Below are 20,410 nucleotides of genomic sequence, written 5' to 3' on the forward strand. Positions count from 1 at the left end.
GTTTTGTTACATCCATGGCATGCCCAGAGTAGATTTGTATTATTAAAACAACTTTAATAGTTATTAGTAGGTCCTCACCCCAAGCACATGCTCTACACTTCACCACAATGGTAACCTCCAAAAACACTATCATAACACAAACTTTTAAATACCAACATAACAAAACATTAAGCAATAAAAAATATCTCAATTTTCTCATCTTGTTAAAAATGCATCAAATTGCACTTTATTTAAACATTTACTCTCCGAATTCAGCCCCTTTGCAAAGCATGATGGGAAATGAAAGTCTTATTTCTTTGGGTTACTTGATTGACACTTGATTACTTGATGTTATTTCAAAATGAAAACATCAAGTTATGTCAAAGAGTAATGGTTTTACAAAGTCAGTTTAACATGAATCAATTACATTTGAACCAGAAACCTAATATAATGGTGTTAAATCAAGATGAATTGCTTAAATAAAGTGAACCGCATCATAAATATTTTTTTTGAGTGTAGCAACAACAGGGGAGGGTTTTTTTATTTTAATTTTACTTTTAATTTTTTTTTAATCCAGCCTGGATCTTCAACCCCTTCTCTGTGGCTCTTGGTTCTGGCACCCCCCACTATATCAGTTTCTGATTTGTTAGTTCTTCCCCTCTGGGTCATATTCATCTGATAAATCAGGCAACTGTGAGTTTGTGCAGCTAGTACCACGACATTCTCCGCAAATGTTAGTGCAAGGGAGTCCATGTTTTTTGCATTTGCATCTCTTTGTGCTGCAGTCTTTCTTGCAACTACAGCGGATTACATCCAGTATTTCTGGTGGTGCCGCAGGCTGATCGGTCATTTTTGGCATAAATCTCCCATCCAAAACATGCCACCCCCATTCTTTTGGGTCCATATGTTCACTTTCCCCTTTCCACTCCATCATTTGGTAAAAGACAGAAGACTATGGAACTTTGCAGCTGTTGACGTCGGAGGGAGAGTTTGAGGTTCCACTTGAGATGAGTTCTGAGTTACTTTATCACAGAATCGCCTGTATCTCAGCATATCCAGTGATTCATCTTTCCCCCCCCCCCATACAGTGAGCATAGAGCTTTTTCACCTGCTGCAATGATGATGCCTTTTCCCATATTTTCCAGTGACTGGCTGAACACCTTAGCTTGTTCGAGAAAGTTAGTGTCATTCTTTACTTTTTTCAGTGCCATTCCCTTTCCTATGCCAAATAGACGAGACGTAGAATCACAGCCTAAAATGGCTTGGATAAAGAGGAGATTATCACACACCTTGGGACCAAGTAACTCCTTCGCCTGCTTTATGCACCATATCCGTCTTGTTTTTGTTGCTTTCTTTGGTTCTGGTGCCAGAGACAGCTCCTGTGCATTCAGATCAGCATGATGCAACAAGATTACTAACAAGTCTGTGTCATCACCTTATAAGACTGTGTCTTTTGTTCTGGCAATGGCAGTTTGGACAATGAGGACATCTGCATCGTGCCTTGCATGGTCTGTGATACACCCAGCCCTCTCTAGTTTATCACTGAGATAAGCCAAGAACCGTTGTTTGTTTTCCTTATTGTTAAGGAACTGGTCCTTTTTGGATTGGATGATCATGTCACCAGAGAAGTGTACAGTCACACCGGGAGTAATACCTGTTCGACGCAGTTGAGTGGTGTCTTTTATTGTTGGTTCTTCTTTGTAGCCATCAAAGACTATGTAAGTACCATATTTCTGTGTGACATATCTGACATACATTTCACACACACTGTCATAAGTGGACCCTTGTGGCCATGGTAGACGATGTAGTAATGCACCCCCATCAAGGACATGCTGGACATCACTGCTGGGTTGTCTTTGCTGCTGCTCAATAGATTTCCAGAGGACATCGGCAAGAATTGTTTTACTTGTGACTTTATGGCTTCTTGGCATTAAGTCAATTAGGCATAGTGTTGAGCTCATTTGCATATTTAAAATAGATTTTTCCAAGAAACTTGGAAAACAAAAATTTTACTTTTCATGTATGTATACTTTCATTGTGATAGGAGTAAAGGGAAAAAAAAGCCCATTAGGGTGTATTTTGGGCATATTCGATTAGTATATTGCTAATTTGCATATTAAAATTCATTTTCAAAGAAACTTCTAATACAAAATGTTATACTTTTCATGTAGACTTTCATTGTGTAAAGTTTTATTGTGGTAGAAGTAAAGGAAAAAATTAAGCCTATGCGGGTATATTTTGGGTAGCCTTTATTCGATTAGTCTATAGCTCATTTGCATATTCACATTCATTGTCAAAGAAACTTGTAATACAAAAAAAATTTATTCTCATGGATACTTTCATTGTATAAAGTCTTCCTTTGATAGGAGTAAAGGAAAAAAATAGCCCCATTGGGGTCTATTGTTGTCTGGCCTTACTAGCGCACATGTCGGATTGATGAGAATTTAAAGGGTTAGTTCACCCAAAAATGAAAATTCTGTCATTAATTACTTACCCTCATGTCGTTCGACACCCGTAAGACCTCCGTTCATCTTCGGCACAGAAATGAAGATATTTTAGTTGAAATCTGATGGCTCTGAAAGGCCTCCATTGGCACAATGGCACGGTTCACTCTCAAGACCCTTAAAAGGTACTAAAGATGTCGTTACAAAGTCCATCTCACTACAGTAGTTCTAAAATAACTATGAATCGGCGATAATAGTTTTTGTGCGCAAAAAAACCCTAAATAACTACTTACATAGTGATGACGATTTCAAAACAAGGCATCATGAAGCTTCGAAGCGTTATGAATCAGCGAGTCGAATCAGCGGTTTGAATCGCCAAATTTCAGCAGTTTGGCGGTTTGACACGCGATCCGAATCATGATTCGACTCACTGATTCATAACGCTTCGAAGCTTCATGATGCCTTGTTTTGAAATCGTCATCACTATACAAGTCGTTATTTAGGGTTTTTTTGCGCACAAAAACTATTGTCGCCGATTCATAAAGTTATTTTAGAACCACTGTAGTGAGATGGACTTTGTAACGACGTCTTTAGTACCTTTTAAGGGTCTTGAGAGTGAACCGTGCCATTGTGCCAATGGAAGCCTTTCAGAGCCATCAGATTTCAACTAAAATATCTTCATTTCTGTTCCGAAGATGAACGGAGGTCTTACGGGTGTCGAAGGACATGAGGGTAAGTAATTAATGACAGAATTTTCATTTTTGGGTGAACTAACCCTTTAACATATTTCCTCAACTAGGATTTCTTAGGACTTTTAGTATGTTGTTCTGGACACCTCATAGAAATGATCTAAGCTGAAAAAAATTATTTTACAGTTGCAGTTCTATTTTTGACTCCAAAATGAGTTACTTTGCCCGGACTAATAAGTATTCAGATCCTTAACTTTGTTGAAGCACCTTTCTGCAGCCAAGTCTTTTTTGTGTTTGTTTCATACCGCTGGATTTACAGATTATCTGCCATTTGTTTCTTTAGATCCTTTCAAGATCTGTCAGTTTGGATGTGGACTGTTAACAGCAATTTTCAGGTTTGTCCACAGGGTTCAAGTCTGGGCTCTGGCTGGGTCATTCAAGGACATTCATAAAGTCCTCCCTAAAGGCCCCAACATACAGCAAAGCTCTTTTTCATTCTTTATTTTGGGGTAAACGAAGTTTGAAATACGTGACCAATGTTACAGAGAAACAATATCATAGGAATCACTTTTTTCAGCTGATGACCTATAAAAACATTGAGAGCCATTCAGAATCCACTCTGCTTTAAAGAGATGACAAGATTGAAGCGCACGTTGAATAAACAGAACAATATCATCTGTTGGTGTGGATGCTAATATAGTTATATATATATATATATATATATATATATATTCTTGGTTTGAATGGGCCTTTAGTCAATGCTGTTCTGCCATATCAACATCATAGGCTGGTGACCCTTTTTGTTTTTCTTTTGTTTTTTTTACGTTAGATATATTATTGTAGGCCTGTGTAACATTTTTTATATCAGTTTCAATTATTTCAGTTATCTTTTGGTTTTTGTATGGACTTTGTTTGGATATGAAACTTTCTTTCTTCCCCTATATATTATTATTTTTGTTCTTTTTTTGTGTTGTTGTTGGAAGAAATAAACGTCTATTCTGCTCACTACCTGTCCTGCATGTTCTTGGCCCAACCACCACGGTCACTCATGAAATTGAGGTTATTGACAGTGATAACCATAGCAACGGATGAAAAACCTCACATTTCAAAACATCCGTGCATTAAACAAATAGGTGTATTAAACTGAATGCGTTTTGAATTGAGTTAAAAAGCCTCTAATGTGAGCATGTTGCATTCATTATGTGAATGATAAATAACATCAGTTAAATCTGTATTTTAATAATTTCAGTTAACACGTAGCTGAAGTAGGCATCTCTCTTTAAATGACAAAACTCTTAGGTTGTGTTGGCTAATTAATGTTTTTCCCCCAAACCACACGTATGTCAAAACAGCAGATCACATCACATGAATTACATATTTTGGATTCAAAACTGTATTCCTAATTATTAATCAAATCAGAGAGGAAATACAAACACTGAACTCTATATGCAAACCTGCAATAATTAATAAGTTGTCCCCAGACTTTATGTATGCCTATGTTGAAAATCAGTGACGGCGCTACACCGGGGCTAGGGGGGGCTAAAGCCCCGTCAGAATTTTGAATAGCCCCGGTTTAGCCCCCCCAAGCAGTTGAGAATCAAATGGACCGTTTTTTGATAAAGAATACAGAGTGCAGGCCGAAACCCTGTCTCTGATGGGGTCCAAAAGGAGAAAAGAAAGAGAGAGAAATGCCCTTATCGAAGGCCATTAGGCTACAGAAAATACACACAGTGCTGCCGCTCCCACCATGCATCACACGCGATGCGTAGGGCACCACAAGAAAATACTCTCTCTACCTAAATGACTCTAAGTGATCACGCTTAGGGCATCAAAACGGCCAGCGGCGGGACTGTGTACACACTTTAATCTAACTACCGGTAAATCTAATCTAATCCGTTAATACGACGAAGAAGTGACTCCGCAGGATTTGTGACATACAATGCGCATTAATGGCACTTACTGACGACCACTGTCGTTATTGTGAGCATGTATACAAATAAAAGTAGACAATCTAGCCTATAATTTATAATTATGTCTCAAGCACAGTATGGCCAAAAATTATGCAGTAGGCTAAAGTGAGTTTTTCCCGCTGTCATGGGGAAAAAAATCCATCAGAACGTGCCGCCGCTTTCGTCGACCAGAGGGTTAAAGAAAACGTATAGCCTATTTAGTTTCATATTTATGTTTAAATAGTAGCCTATATTATAGAGCCCTGCATTTCTGCCCAAGCCCGACGGTCCCGACTTTTTTACACCCCTATAGGGCCGGGCTTCGGGCCAATTGTCCCGTCATACCTCAAACGCGGGCCGGGCTTCGGGCCTTTTTAGGCTTCTCCTTCATTTTATATTTTAGACATTCAAGAATTAAAAGAAACAATGAGATATGCTGCGCTGGTGGAAACAACATGAGACCATGATATCGCGAGTCCGCAACTGTCAAGACTGACTCGCGCAGTGTTTAGAGGACGGTGCTATGCCTACACGAGCCCACAAATGAGTAAAGCAAGCCAACACGCAAACTGCCGCAAGTGATAGCCTACTGAAAATAAGCGAAGTCTGAGATGTTCAAAAACACAACCATCTTCATTAAAACTAATGAGACTAAAGGCTTACCAGTGTTCAGGTCGCTCTTTCCCATAATGCGGTCTTTGATGTTGAAATGAGCTGATGAATAAAATGCTCATATCTGTTGCTTTCGTTGACATGAACTCCGTTAAATGTGCATATAGCACTGGAATTGAAGATCGGATTTATATTCATTTCACGGAGAGGTAGGCAAGACAACCATGTTTTTTTTATTTATTATTTGTTTAGATTGTGTAGCCCGTTTCATTTGCGCGCGCCGTTGCGATCTGCCTGCCTCATCTTGTCAAAAAATATTTTTATTGTGATGGTGGTGATAGTAGGCTAAACGTTTAAACGATGCTTTAAGTGTTTATATGGATTTTATAAGCAAGAGAAGTCAAGTGTTGATTTGAGAGGCTAAAGTGTTGGGTTAACTCACTGTCGGCCAGGGCCGCTTGGTCGTCACTTTAAATAACAAAAACTTTAATTTAACAAGCAACAAAATGCTTCAAATATTTTTCTAAATAAACTTAATAAAGAAACAAAACGAAATATAACTACTTTGACATTAATAACAAAACTGAAATATTTTAATGGCTGCAACTAATGTGTAATAGGGAGGATAAAAAAAAACACGGGATCCAGTCGGGCTGATCATTTTGATGAGCTGTCGGACACGGGCCGGGCTAGGGCTTAGTTTTGAGGCCCGTGCAGGGCTCTACTATATTAAAAAAAATATATTATTTCATCTATGTTAAAAAAGTGAACAGCTTGAGCAAGATCACTACATCATAAGACTAAGATGCCCAATATGTCGGGGGACATGCGGATCAGACATGATTTTGACTTCATTACGTTTTGTTATGCAGAAAGCCATTTTTTTAAAGTGAATTTCGTTTTGTTTAAATTGTATCTTTACTTGAATCAATAAAGAAGCAAACCAACCAAGAATGTTCGGAATGGATTGACATGCTTAACGAAACCTGCCTGTTTCCGCGGCCTTTAAGACTGAAACAATATGTCTTTCTGTTTTTAATAGCCTACATTTCTTATATAGGCTATTCATCTAAACGCAATCGTCCTGCAAAAAATGTTCTTCTTAGTATTTTTGTCTTTTTTCCTAATCTAAATATCTAAACATTCTTAAATCAAGATGCATTTACTAGATAAGTAAAATGACAATATATTTTTTCTTCTTTTCAAAATTTTGTCACCTTTGCATGTAAAAGGTTTTTGTCGTTGTCTTGTGGTCACCTAAATAAAAAATCTATTTTGTTGAATATGCCTATTCTTTGACCATATATAATTTTAAACTACACTTCTGATGAATGTGGTGTGTACCATAGCTGCTTTTATTTAAAAAAAGAAAACGACAATTTCTTTATGAAGTAACTATGACGTCATGAATACTGATTATTTTCTTAGCACCCCCACATATTGGTCTAGCCCCCCCTTAGCACCGGTAGAGAAAATATTCTGGCGCCGTGCATGTTGAAAATGTGTATGAAAATTTACAGAGCCAATTTTAAAGTCAATGGTGCAGCCCCTTAGCCTGACGTCGTCATACTCAATTCTAGTCAGAATTTGAGTCTGATACTGCTCCATTGGGCTGTGATTATGGGGTGTGTTTCAACCGAACCAGGAAAGTCCTCAATTGGATAGACCTACAACCAATCAGAGCGACGGAGCGACGCATAACATTAGTTGTCAAATGTCAACAGAACTCAACTGCACTGTGTTGCCAAGTCCACGGGCTGAAGTGACCCCAATTATGTGATATACAGACCCAGGAATGCGAATTTTAGCAGGCAGCCCTGCCAAAATAACACATATTTTACCCCCCAAATGCCTTTTTTTCAAGGAGAACTATTGGGCTTGTTTTTGACTAGTTTTGAGTAGTAATTGGGCGGGTTTTGTTGTAAACACTTGGCAACCCTGTCTGCACGCACGCTGGAATAAGTAACGTTAGAAGAAAAAGATGAGTGTAAACAATCTTTGCCGGTGTTGTAAAAAAAAGAATTTAAGGATCCACAGAGTACTTACCAACAAGATCATTTCTGAGAGAAATAGTAAAGGTGAATGCACATACGAACAAGTTCTCCATTTAGGATTAGAACAAATTCAACCCAAGCGCCTTTGATGACGTTGATGATTACGTTACTGTTTATCATCTGTCCATCATCGTCTAAAGCCCGCCCTGACAATTGCATTGTTCCGAACAGTTTCTGTTTGGGCATAATTACTTCTCTACCGATCAAGTCCAGACCGAACTGTCCGAGTTAAAATGTTGTGGGCGGGGCTAAGTTCGGCTGGCATCCAGGCTAGCAGCCCCTGACATCAGCCATCACAAAAAGGTTTATGCCCCACTCTGGGGGTCTTCGTTTTCCAGTCAAACTCAGGACCTTCGGGTCAAAAATGACCCGACCCCTGAAATCAATTATTATTATTTTTTCAGTAAAATCAGTTAAATGTATTTTTGTAATATACATTTAATATTATTTTTAATAATATTTTTATTATAATATTATTTAATAAAAATAATATTATTTCTTTCTATTTTTTGTGTTTTGAGATAATTTTATGATAATAATGAATATTTATGCAATAATTATGATCCATTTTTTCCAATTGAATATAATAGAAAATGTATATATATAATTTTTTGAATTTTTTTATTAATGCTGTATTTCAGGTTAAAGTAGAGACTAGCCCTATAGAAAACAATTTTTGAAATCAGATTGGTGCCATCTGGTGGAAGCAGTGAGCATTATTATAATGCAATATCATATTTTAGCCACTAGATGGATTTACAGCTCTCTGTAGAAAGGCTTGTGAATTCTAGTTATTTTTGCACATATTTGCCTATTTTTTTTTCAGGTTGTGGATTTTAATATATAATAAGAGATTCTCAAAGACTATTTTTGTCAAGTTTTTTGTTTGTTTGGTTGGTTTAAATGGTAATTTGAAGTGCCAGTTTTACTTTATAATACAGTCAAACCTGAACATTGAATTAGAAAGAGAACAATTGGAAAGCATTTTATTACCCATTGTTTTAATTGTTACTTAATAAAAATGCAATTCTTTCAGTCATACCTTTTTTTATTAACCTTTTATAATAAACATTTTCATTAAAATAATTTTTTGTACAATTCAATGAACAGTTTAAAAAAAAAATTGGCAACAGCAACACAAAAAACTAAAATAACAGCAAAAGTATAATATTTATCAAACAGTAAATGGAAATCTTACTCTGTGTGTGTGTGTGTGTGTGTGTGTGTGTGTGTGTGTGTGTGTGTGTGTGTGTGTGTGTGTGTGTGTGTGTGTGTGTGTGTGTGTGTGTGTGTGTGTGTGTGTGTGTGTGTGTGTGTGTGTGTGTGTGTGTGTGTCTGTCTGTGTCTGTCTGTGTCTGTCTGTGTGTGTGTTCAAGAGAGAGACATGGTATGTGACTTTTGCATTTTGGATCCAATGTCTCCCCTTTATTTGATTCATTGATTTTATTTAACATATTCTCACATTTCTCTGTTACAGTTTCATCAGTCTCATATTTCCCCTATGAGTGTGTGTGTGAGTGTGTCTATTTTGCAACCTTGATGGCTTACAGTCGCATACTTTCATTGCTGTGTGCTTTATTTCTTACATTGATGAATAATTGCTTTTATTTCACACTTTTCACAGAATTAGCTTTTGCAATGACATATGTTCCTTTGTGTGTGCATGTGTGTGTGTGTGTGTGTGTGTGTGTGTGAGAGAGAGTGTATTTGTCTGTTTTGCACTCTTGATGTTTTAGAGATTCATCCCTTCACTGTTTTGTGCTTTTTTCTGCATTGTGGCTGATTTGTAGATTGTACGCACAAAAAAATTCTGTATTTTCATATTTTTGCCAATTTCCCATTCATTTCATTTTTGACCCGAAGACCTTGAGTGTGACTATTTTTTTTACGACCACTTAGACTTTTCAAATCCTGTCCCCAATTTGTTTTGTGTGTTCATATACCAAGTACCAATAAAGTCACCAAGTTTCTGACAATTCCGATGAAGCTACGATTTTTAACATAAAAAAAAAAAAAGATTCGGGTCAGAAATGACAGAAAACCCCCAGAGGGTTAATGGGATTGGCCTTCATGTACTGTATTGCTTGAAGGATATCCTGGCTTTAGTGGCAACCGTCCTTTCATCAACAGAACAACAAGGTGGTAAATAGACATGCACCTGTTCCTCATAATGTCCAAGAGTGGTTGCACTTTGTAGAGACAGTCATACGCCTCTTGCCCCGTTTCATGTCATTCTCTGCATCTTACATTGAATCACTGATGTGCAGATTGCAGGAGATTGTTAGGAAACGATCTCTGGATATCACAGTAGCGGGAAAGGGAACATGAAACCAAATCCTCTTCCTCTAGAAGTCCCTCACTTTTGGCAAATCCATCACACCCATGTAAAGAAGCAGACCCATGTACTTTTTCCATTTCTTCAGGGCATGTATCAATCCATGTGCATTTCCTATCCCTCTCCACATTTCTCACAACATTCTTGTTTGACAGAAAATATCAAGTGAAGACTTTTTTCAAATATGAGTGGAGGCTGTACTAGGTGTTTTTTTGGTAGTAAACCTTGTAACATTGGGCACTATATCAGGGTCTTCCATTTTCCCCCTTGCGTTATTGGTGAGTGGCAGGGCCATGCACAGACACTTGGAAGGGCAGTGGACCAAACCAAAAAAAGGGGCACTATAGGGGGGTTGAGTATCATCTTATTGTAAAGATTGAAAAACAAACCTTTCACAATCATATTGTAAATACAATTGTTAGGCTTTAGTGCTAATTCAACTTATGTTGTTGTAATTATGCTCCAAAAAGTTGATTCTGCGCTGATTTGATCTCATATTTCAGGTTTTGTTTTTTTTAAGTAGCAAATGAGAATTGCTAAAATAATTGAATATATTTTGAGACAAATGTCTTGTTTATGATTTTCAGTTTTGTTCAAAGTAAATAAAGCAACCGTTTTTCAATAGCAGAAGAATATGTATGGTATTTGGGGTAAAAGGCACAATGATAATAAATAGTTAGCTGACTTCCATTTTTTGACATGACGGTTCGAATCAGGTGGTAAATGTCATATATTAGATTGGGTGTTTACCTTAGTCCACCATCATATTTATAATGAAACCATCAGATTTAAAAATATGATAATAATCATTTCATATAATACAGATATATTTATTGATTTTTAGTACTGTAAAGCTTTAGAATCTTTACTTAATTTTTTTAAATGTATTTTTAAAATATACTTAACATATTTTACTATTTATTGAACAATAATGACTTTTTTTATTCATCAAAATAAACAGAAAATACTGCAAACTTTGGTAAAGAGATTTTTTTGAACAAGTATTAATTTAGACATGATTAAAATCACTTTTTTCTTAGGGTGTGCCTTTAGCCCCATTGTACCCCACTACAACTTATATAGAACAACCTTTTTTAATTGAGTATACTAATATGGTCTTAATAAAATATCATAATGTTAAACTCATTTTAACTCTCACAATTGATTATGATGGGAAATATACTTTACAGGAGTTAAAGTGTGACAAACTGTAACATATATTCTATATGATGATTTACCCGCTGGAGCTTTGAATCCAGCAAAGGGCATTAGCCTCCCTTTACTCGTTCTTCTTTATTGTGAAGTCATTGTTTTTTGTCTACAAAGTGTACCGACAACAGTAAATTTGGTGTCATTTATATAAGATCAGTTCAGGTACAATAATTTGATTTATACAATTAATTATCTTCCAAGAACGTGTTAGCACTATTAAAAGAACAGGAGCAAATACCGACAAAAATACAAAAACAAACTACCAAATTACTAACTCCGCGGATAAAGCACTGTCTGTAATGTGGATTGTAGTTTGTAATCGACCTGTTAATGGGACGATATTCTGGAACTGTCGTCTCCACAGAAAGCGGGCACTGCCACAGACTGTGAGCGATGCCGCAGAGCGAGCGGGAAAACACAGAGTGGATTAGCGGAATTAGTGTTTTTTATGGTTCTCGTCTGGGGGTAAGGAAGGGAAGGGGAGCAAGAGGGGCACCTCAGCCGATGAGGGCAGAGGGGCAGTGGCTCTAGCCACCGGGCCAGCCCCCTGTACACGGTCCTGGTGAGCGGCTACGTGATTCCACACGGCCACGACTGCATCCACACCCCTCTGAGGTTGCTGTTATTAATGTGTGAATCCATATTGACTCCAGTTGTAGTTAAGGATAGTTCTTCATTGGTTCATGATTAGTTCATGTCTTTAGTAATCATTAGTTCATGTTGAATTAAGTATTAATTCTGGCATTAGTACAGGGTCCGTGTACGTTTTGATAGTTTGATTTCCTATTTGAAATTAAATAATCAGAAACGAGAAAACGGCTCCTTTATTCGTTTTTTCAACGAAAAAACGAGATTTCAGCTTGATGTTTCGTTTTTTGTTTCACGTGTAATAAACGGATAAATTACATCAAAATTCGTTTTCCACATGTGGGCGGTCATGAGACGCCCCTTTTTCGCCGATTGGTCAGGCAAATCTGAGCATGTGACGTCATCAGCCCTTCCCCAGGTCTGTGTAACAAAATAATAGTCTTCTTAAACTGTACAGGGCATGTCCTAGATTGGGCTTTCTTCTGTGCAACTTAACGCGTTTCACAGAAAAACATATCAGAAATATTAAATATTAATCTGCACCCAGCATGATTTATTTAGCTGTGTGGAGTAGGCTAAATATGTGTGGTGAAGCTGCGCAAGACAGCGAAGAGCGGGTGTGAAACACAGACCAAACGTCAAGTGTAAATACGCAGCAGTCATAACTTTTCTTTACAATACGATCAGTTTTGGACAAGGGATGGTCATTGCAAATACTGTAATACATATCGGCAGAGGGTGGGTAGCGATGATGGTGATTTTCAATTTTACTGTAGCCTAACTGTAATCATAGCCGCGAGCGAGATGATTGATAGGACGATAGCGGAGGCAAGCGCAAGATAACTTTTGTTAAAAAAAAAATATTTATTTGTTTAATGTAAGAGTTTGTCTTTGTTTTATTGTTGTTGTTTTCAATCAAATACTAGTGACCCACAAACTGAGCATTCGTTTTAAAGGGGAATTTCCAAAGATCTTTTATTTATTAATGTGAGTATTTTGTGTCATCCGTATTATTCGTTTTTTAATAAAAGTTTAATAAAGCCTACGCAGGTTTTTTTTTATTGTACAAATTTTTTGTAGTTGAGTTTTCATAAAAAAATGGTAATGAACAAAAAAGCATTCGTTTGAGGGGGAAATTAATGGTAGGCTATGCGTTATTTTAGCCTGGTAGTTGGATTATCCTCTTGCCTTGTCCACTGGATTATGTTATCTGTTTGTTGACCCTCGCCTGTCCCTGGAATGCTCTTTGTCTTGCCCATATCATACCTGTTTGCCTTGGTTTGACCCCTGCCTGTTCTGAACACATCTTTTGTAAATAAAAGGCTTAGCATTTGGATCCGCATTCCTCTCGTCTCAGTCCCGCCGCTCAGAAATACAGTGAGGAAAATAAGTATTTGAACACCCTGCTATTTTGCAAGTTCTCCCACTTAGAAATCATGGAGGGGTCTGAAATTGTCATCGTCGGTGCATGTCCACTGTGAGAGACATAATCTAAAAAAAAATCCAGAAATCACAATGTATGATTTTTTAACTATTTATTTGTATGATACAGCTGCAAATAAGTATTTGAACACCTGAAAAAAATCAGTGTTAATATTTGGTACAGTAGCCTTTGTTTGCAATTACAGAGGTCAAACGTTTCCTGTAGTTTTTCACCAGGTTTGCACACACTGTGCCTGACGTCGTGGACATTGCACACCGTCTTGGTCGTAAAAAACCTGGGAGCAGCATTCCTGGAGGAATTTTATTTCAGTTCACATCACATGTATTTCAGTTCACATCATTTCAGTTCACATCACTTCCGTCAGACTCTGTGTATATAGCACCTTAAAAATGTGTAAATTTGTATATTTAAAACACCTGTAGATCCTATAGCACCCGTATATACATATTATACACCCTACTGTGTAATAAATGTGTGCAATACTTTACCTCAGACATTTCACATATAGCACCTTATAACTTATATATAGTACCTATATTTACAAAACATCTGTACATATTCTATTCCATCCGAAGCGCTTCTGTCACATTGCATTTCCACCTTTGTGTGTTTAACTTACAAATTTATTTTTATGTTACTTGTCTCTTGTCTTGTCAATTTACATTGTGTACTGGAAGCTTCTGTAACCAAAACAAATTCCTCGTGTGTGTAAGCACACCTGGCAATAAAGCTCATTCTGATTCTGATTCTGATTCTGATTCTGATTCTTCAGGGATGGCGTGTGGCGTGCTGCCAAAGACGCAGATTTTCTGAAGAACAACCACCTGAGGATCACAGAGGACTTGTCCCCTGCCGACAGAGAAAGAAGGATGAAATTATGGCCCGCTGTAGAAAAAGCACGAAAGGAAAACAAGAGAGCTTTCTTCGTCAGGGGCCGTGCTTTTGTAGAAGGCGTGGAGATTTCTCCACCTACTTGAACTGCGAGGTATGCCCTACCGTGATTGGAACTGAAAGAAGATATGTTTATAGCCTCTCTTAATACAATGGTACTTTACTCATTATTTTGTTTAAAGGCTTGAAAGAGTCTGTGACTCCAGTCCAAATATTTTTGTGAATTTATAAAAGAGGTGACATCACAAAAAAAAAATGTTGCACTAGAAAGAAAGGTATTCTCCTTTAAGTTTAAGATTTGCTATAACTTTTTATAGGAATCTTCTGGGTTAAATTGTGTGTTTTCTATAGGTGTTTGTTTATGTCTTTATCTATTGTTTCTCTTAATTGTAGAGGGTTACGTAACATTGTTAAGAGGAAAGCATTTTTAAAGCATTAATAACTTTAATACAGACTTTTGTTTCTTACAAGAATGTCATTCCGATATTCAAGATGTACATTTTTGGAGGTCGCAATGGGGGCTAGATTTATGGTTATCTCATGGCACCACTCATTCTGCTGGAGTTTGCATATTGAGAAATCGATTTAAAGGAAAAATACTAAATTCGGACTGTGATACTTCTGGACACTACATTGTACTTGCTCTTGAAGTTTTAAACTCAACCTGTATTATTATTAATGTTTATGTTTTAAACTTGCAAAGAGAAAATAAGACCTTTTTTGACAATTTAGGTGATCGTGTGACTCATATGTTAGCCATATATCCTAACTCTTCTCTGATCTTTGGAGGTGATTTCAATGTCGTCCTGGACAGTAGGTTAGCTAGATGGCTTCCTCAGACTGGAAGTCCAAGTCCTGATTATGTAATTACGTTTTTGGAGAAATTTTCTTTAATTGATTCTTGGAGAAAATCTCACCCATCACAAGAATGGTTTACTTGGAGTAATAATTCTTTATCTAGTCAGTCAAGGATAGATTTTTGGCTTACATCTAAGGATTTGGATAATATTGTTACTGATATAATACCATCCCCATTCTCGGACCACAAGGCTATTTCAATTAGTATTCCTTTTAGACCTTCCGCAAATCTAATTCAAAAGTCTGGATACTGGAAATTAAATTATTCAGTACTTCAACATAATGAAATAATCACTGGTGTAGAAAAAATAATAATAACTTACTGGAATAAAGCTAAAATTGAAAAAAGAATTTTGTAGCATTTGGGAACTTCTAAAATTTGCAATAGGGAATTTTTTTAGGAAGTATTGTAGCGAGTTGGCAAAAAAGAGGAAAATAGAAGAGGATAAAATTCTGTTCAAAATATCTACTTTGTTATCTAAAAGAGTAGAAGATTTGTCAGAACTCGATAAAGCAGTGTTTACTGAACAGAAACTTAAACTAGAGGAAATTTACAAACAAAAGGCAGAAGGAGCTTTCATAAGGTCTCGAAGGAAATGGCTTGAAGAAGGCGAAAAGAGCTCTGCTTATTTTTTTAGACTTGAGAGGCAACAAGCTAAAAATAATCATATTGAAAAATTGAGGATTAATGGTAATATTGTTGAAGACCCTAAAATTATTGCAGATTTTTGTTCTGAGTTTTATAGTAATTTATATGCATCTAATTTTTGTCAACAGTCTACATCTGAGTTTTTTGAGTCCTTACATAATATGAAGGCGATTAGTAATGAAGAATTCAATTTATGCGAAGCCCCTATTAGTTTACAAGAAATTACTGGGGCCATTAACTCTTTGAAAAATAATAAGTCTCCCGGAACGGACGGCTTAACTGCTGAGTTTTATAAAGCATTTAGCAAGAGCTAAGCACCTTTTTTATTTGAAGTGTTTACAGAGAGCATAGAACGAGCCTCGCTCCCTCCGACTTTGTGCCAAGGACTTATAACTTTAATTTCAAAACCAAATAAAGACCCCTTATTAATTGATAGTTGGAGGCCAGTTACATTGTTAAATAACGATTATAAAATAATTGCTCTGGTTTTATCAAAAAGATTAAAATGTGTTTTGAATAACTTAATTGATGAATGTCAATCTGGCTTTCTACAAAAAAGGTATATTTTTTAATAACATACGTCTGGTTTTAGACATTCTAGATTATTCTGACTTTTTCTCTAGTGATAATTTTATTCTCTTCTTAGATTATTATAAAGCCTTTGATTCCCTGGAACATGATTTTCTGTTACAGACTCTTCGTAAGGTGGGATTGGGTGACTTCTTTTGTAGATCAATTAAAATGCTTTATACCAATTGCAATAGCTCTATCAAACTCAGCAGTGGGACATCTCCTAGATTTTCTCTAAATCGGGGAGTCAGGCAAGGATGCCCAATCTCCCCGTATCTGTTTCTGATAGCCACCGAACTTCTAAATTTGTATATCAGAGAATGCTCTTTAAAAGGAATAACTGTTAATGATACTGAAGTGGTAATAAGTCAATTAGCGGACGATACAGTTTTATTTTTAAAAGACGCCTCCCAGGTTGCTGTAGCATTAGAGACTCTTAAGCCCTTTTCTAAAGCCTCAGGCCTTCGCCTTAACATTAGCAAATGTGAGCTACTTCCAGTTGGTAATTACTTGGAATCCTCCATTTGTAATATCCCTGTAAGAGAGAGTGTTACTTATTTTGGAGTTAAAATAATAAAAGACGATAAAATTAGATGCTCCTCGAATTTTCTCCCAATTATTGAGAAGACACGTAAGGTGCTGAATCATTGGTTACAAAGAGATTTATCACTCAAAGGCAGAACTGCTCACTAAAGCAGAAGGCATCTCTCGATTATCATATGCTGCTCAATCAATATCTGTTGAATAACACACTTGTAAATTAATTGACATCATGTAGATAACATTTCTGTGGAAAAACAAAATCCACTATATTAAGAAATCCGTAATTCTGAATTCATATAATAAAGGTGGTCTGAATTTTATCGATTTTGGCTCTCTAAACAGTAACGTTAAAATGAATTGGCTAAGACAATATCTTCAAAATTCTTCATCTATTTGGAATATAATTCCTCGACTTATTTTCTCTCAGTTGGGGGGGGGGTAGAATTTCTTTTAATATGTAATTATAAAATAGAAAAAAATTCCAATTAAACTTTCAACATTTTACCAACAAGTACTTGCTACCTGGAGACTTATTTATAAACACAATTTTTCCCCTCAAAGTTTTCTCATCTGGAATAACACCAACATTTTATATAGAAATAAGACTTTATTTTTAGGTTGTTATTAGTGATTCAGTTATTTAATAATGATGGAACTTTGCTTACGTTTGAAGACTTTGTCTCAAGATATAATATACCTGTTACACTAAAAGAATTCAAGATACTTATCAGAGCCATACCTACAGGTGTACATATGCTGTTCAAAAGCAGTGTATATCCATCAGCACTTTCTGTTTGTCCTCCTAGACCTGAACATACCTCAGTCGGCTCTACTTGCTTCTCTGGGTTGAAGCCGAATAACTATAAGATTAGATCCTTGTTTCTTGAAGAAAATATTTCTACTCCGTCTGCTATTTTTTACTGGAACAATATCTTTAATCATATAGATTGGTCTCAAGTTTGGTCAGTACCTCAAAAATTCCTCCTTACTAATAAGGTAAAGGAAATATCATTTAAATTAATTCATCGAGTTTATCCTACTAAAGAATTTTTACAAAAATTAAAAATTGATATCGATTTAAAATGCTCATTTTGTGAAGGCTACACGGAAACAATTTCTCATTTGTCTTGTCAATATACCCAGAATTTTTGGAATAATGTGAAGGTTTTCATTGCTGATAATCTCTTAAAAACATTTTCTTTATCTTTAAACATGTGATTTTTGGTTATTATATTAAAGAACGCTCTTTAAAGGATGTAAATTTGATCATACATTTTATTTTATTTTTATGTAAATTTCATATTCATAAGTGCAAGTTTACAAAAGGCAAACCGCTTTTTATAGTCCTTAAAACGATTAATATATGCTCCAACTTGAACATTTTCTCAGAAAGTGAAAGTATTTAGTGGTACTTACATGCAGAATATATTTCTGTCTTAACATTGAAATATAATACAAATGTAATTATATGTATAATATATAATATATATTTATATGTAAACTGATGATTATGTACCCTCTCTCCTTTATTTTGTTTTATGTTATTTGTTTCTTGTTATTTTATGTAGAGGCATGTGAAATGTGCTTTGTTATACAATGAGGACTTTGTACATGCTTTTTGTTGAAAATAAAGCATAAAAAACAAAAACAAAAAACTAAGCCACAAACAGCAAGGCATCAACAAAACTCAATTTTACTTTTCAGTAAATTAAAAAAAAAAATTTAACAGGACTGCAAATATTTTCAACAAACACAGTAGGACTGCAACATTCAACTTGTCATTTACATTGAGAAAAAGGTTTTAAATATTTAGCAAAAACATGAAACCCTTTAAGCAAACCATTAAACTGAATAAACAATAAAGTGAAAACAAATGAAATCATAAAAACCCACTGTACATGAATTAAAACCAAAAACAATAATGAATATACTTGCAAAGGACACTGCAAATTCAGGACAGTGATTATAGCGCTCATTCTCAATTAGACAAATATTATACAACTCTAATAGTACCATCAGGGGCATGCCATATTTTTTCAATTAATACTGCCCTTCAGAAGCTACAGAAGATGACCTGCATGTGTCCCAGAAGACAAAATAAGTACTATTTACCCTGATCATTGTTTTCAAAAAGTTGACACACCTTGGATCTTAAAGAATTAGTTTCAAAATACTGCTTCAATAAGCTTTGCAGTGTGTCAAATCGACAAACTGCTGAAAACACGTGACTTTGGCGATCCGAACCACTGAATCGATACGCTGATTCGATATGCTCCAAAGCTTCATGAAGCAGTGTTTTGAAATGGGTTATCACTATATAAGTCGTTATTTAGTTTTTTTTTGTCGCTCCAAAAATATTCTCGTCGCTTTATAATATTAATATTGAACCACTGTACTCACATGATTTGATTTAAATATGTTTATAGTACATTAAAGGATCTTGAGAGTGTACATTTCATTGCTGCCTATGGAGGCCTCACTGAGCCTTCAGATTTTAACAAAAATATCTTAATTTGTGTTCCGAAGATGAACAGAGGTCTTACGGTTGTGGAATGGCATGAGGGTGAGTAATAAATTACATTATTTTCATTTTTGGGTGAACTAACCTTTTAATGCATTGTTTACTTCTTGAGCATCAGTGAATGTTTTCACCCTTAGTTCTTAGTAGTTGTGTCCCACAGTTATCCTCAGTGCGAATAGATAGATCTCAACATCATACAGTCACTTTTGGAAAGGGTTATAATATGCAAAATATGCTGGAAAACCAAAAAACTGATTTTTCTGAAGAACAGTGGGCAGTTTTACTGTTCAGGTCAAACAAGCGACTCATGAACAACTATACAAAAATAAAAAAAAATAAAAAACTGTCGTCAATCATCCAGGTAAGGGGTTTTCAAACTGGGGTCCGGGGACCCCCAGGGGTCCTCCAGAAGGTTCTAAGGGGTCCCCAGAAAATTTCAGAGAATAAAAAGACAAAGCAAAAATGGTCTACCGAACGTTCTAAATGTTTCAGTTCTAAATGTTTCTCTCCTTTCTTGCCATATACATACATTCCAGTATGTTTGCTTTGTATCTTTCTAGTGAGTTTTTCTCACTATAGTCCCCTTTATCTCGCTCACTGGGGATATAAGTCAGTATTCTTAATGCAATGCGTAAGCTGCATTGCATACAATTTTCTATTGAAAATGTTCTTCTTCAGGTTCCAAGATTGGAAACAATATGTTGCATTTATAATGTCACACTTACTATTTATCTAACAGTTTAAATGTTTTTTCCATACATAAAAATATAGAGATGGATTTTTAGGAAGGGGGTCCCTCATAAAAGGTTCATCATATTTGGGGGTCCTTGGAATCATAAAGTTTGAAAACCGCTGATCCAAGTAACTACACATATTAAGAATGAAAAGTATAAAACATTTTGAAGAGGATCACTTATATTTATTTTAATTCAGCTATAATTTTGACAAGATATAAACTTATGTTAAGTGAAATGGCTTCATAAGGGCAGTACTAAAAAAAAAATGTTTATTAAGATTTCTCAGATTCTGCAAAGTGATCTAAACTTTTGACCACAACTGTATGTTTGTGTAA

General features: G+C 35.8%; 1 protein-coding gene across 1 annotated transcript in view; it reads left to right on the plus strand.

Annotated features, from left to right (window-relative positions):
- The window catches only part of LOC307126292 (uncharacterized protein), a gene marked incomplete at its 3' end in the record, with an annotated part of 35,270 nt that extends 20,987 nt beyond the window's left edge, over positions 1 to 14,283 (plus strand). Inside the window, exons 4-5 of the mRNA XM_079816756.1 lie at positions 11,587 to 11,660; positions 14,079 to 14,283. Of these exons, the coding sequence (XP_079672882.1) occupies positions 11,587 to 11,660; positions 14,079 to 14,283 (279 nt within the window). The remainder of the gene's footprint in view (positions 1 to 11,586; positions 11,661 to 14,078) is intronic.
- Between the last annotated feature and the right edge of the window lie 6,127 nt (positions 14,284 to 20,410).

The sequence above is a fragment of the Gobio gobio genome, assembly GCF_949357685.1.
Source record: "Gobio gobio genome assembly, chromosome: 5".
In the NCBI taxonomy this organism is placed as follows: Eukaryota; Metazoa; Chordata; class Actinopteri; order Cypriniformes; family Gobionidae; genus Gobio; species Gobio gobio.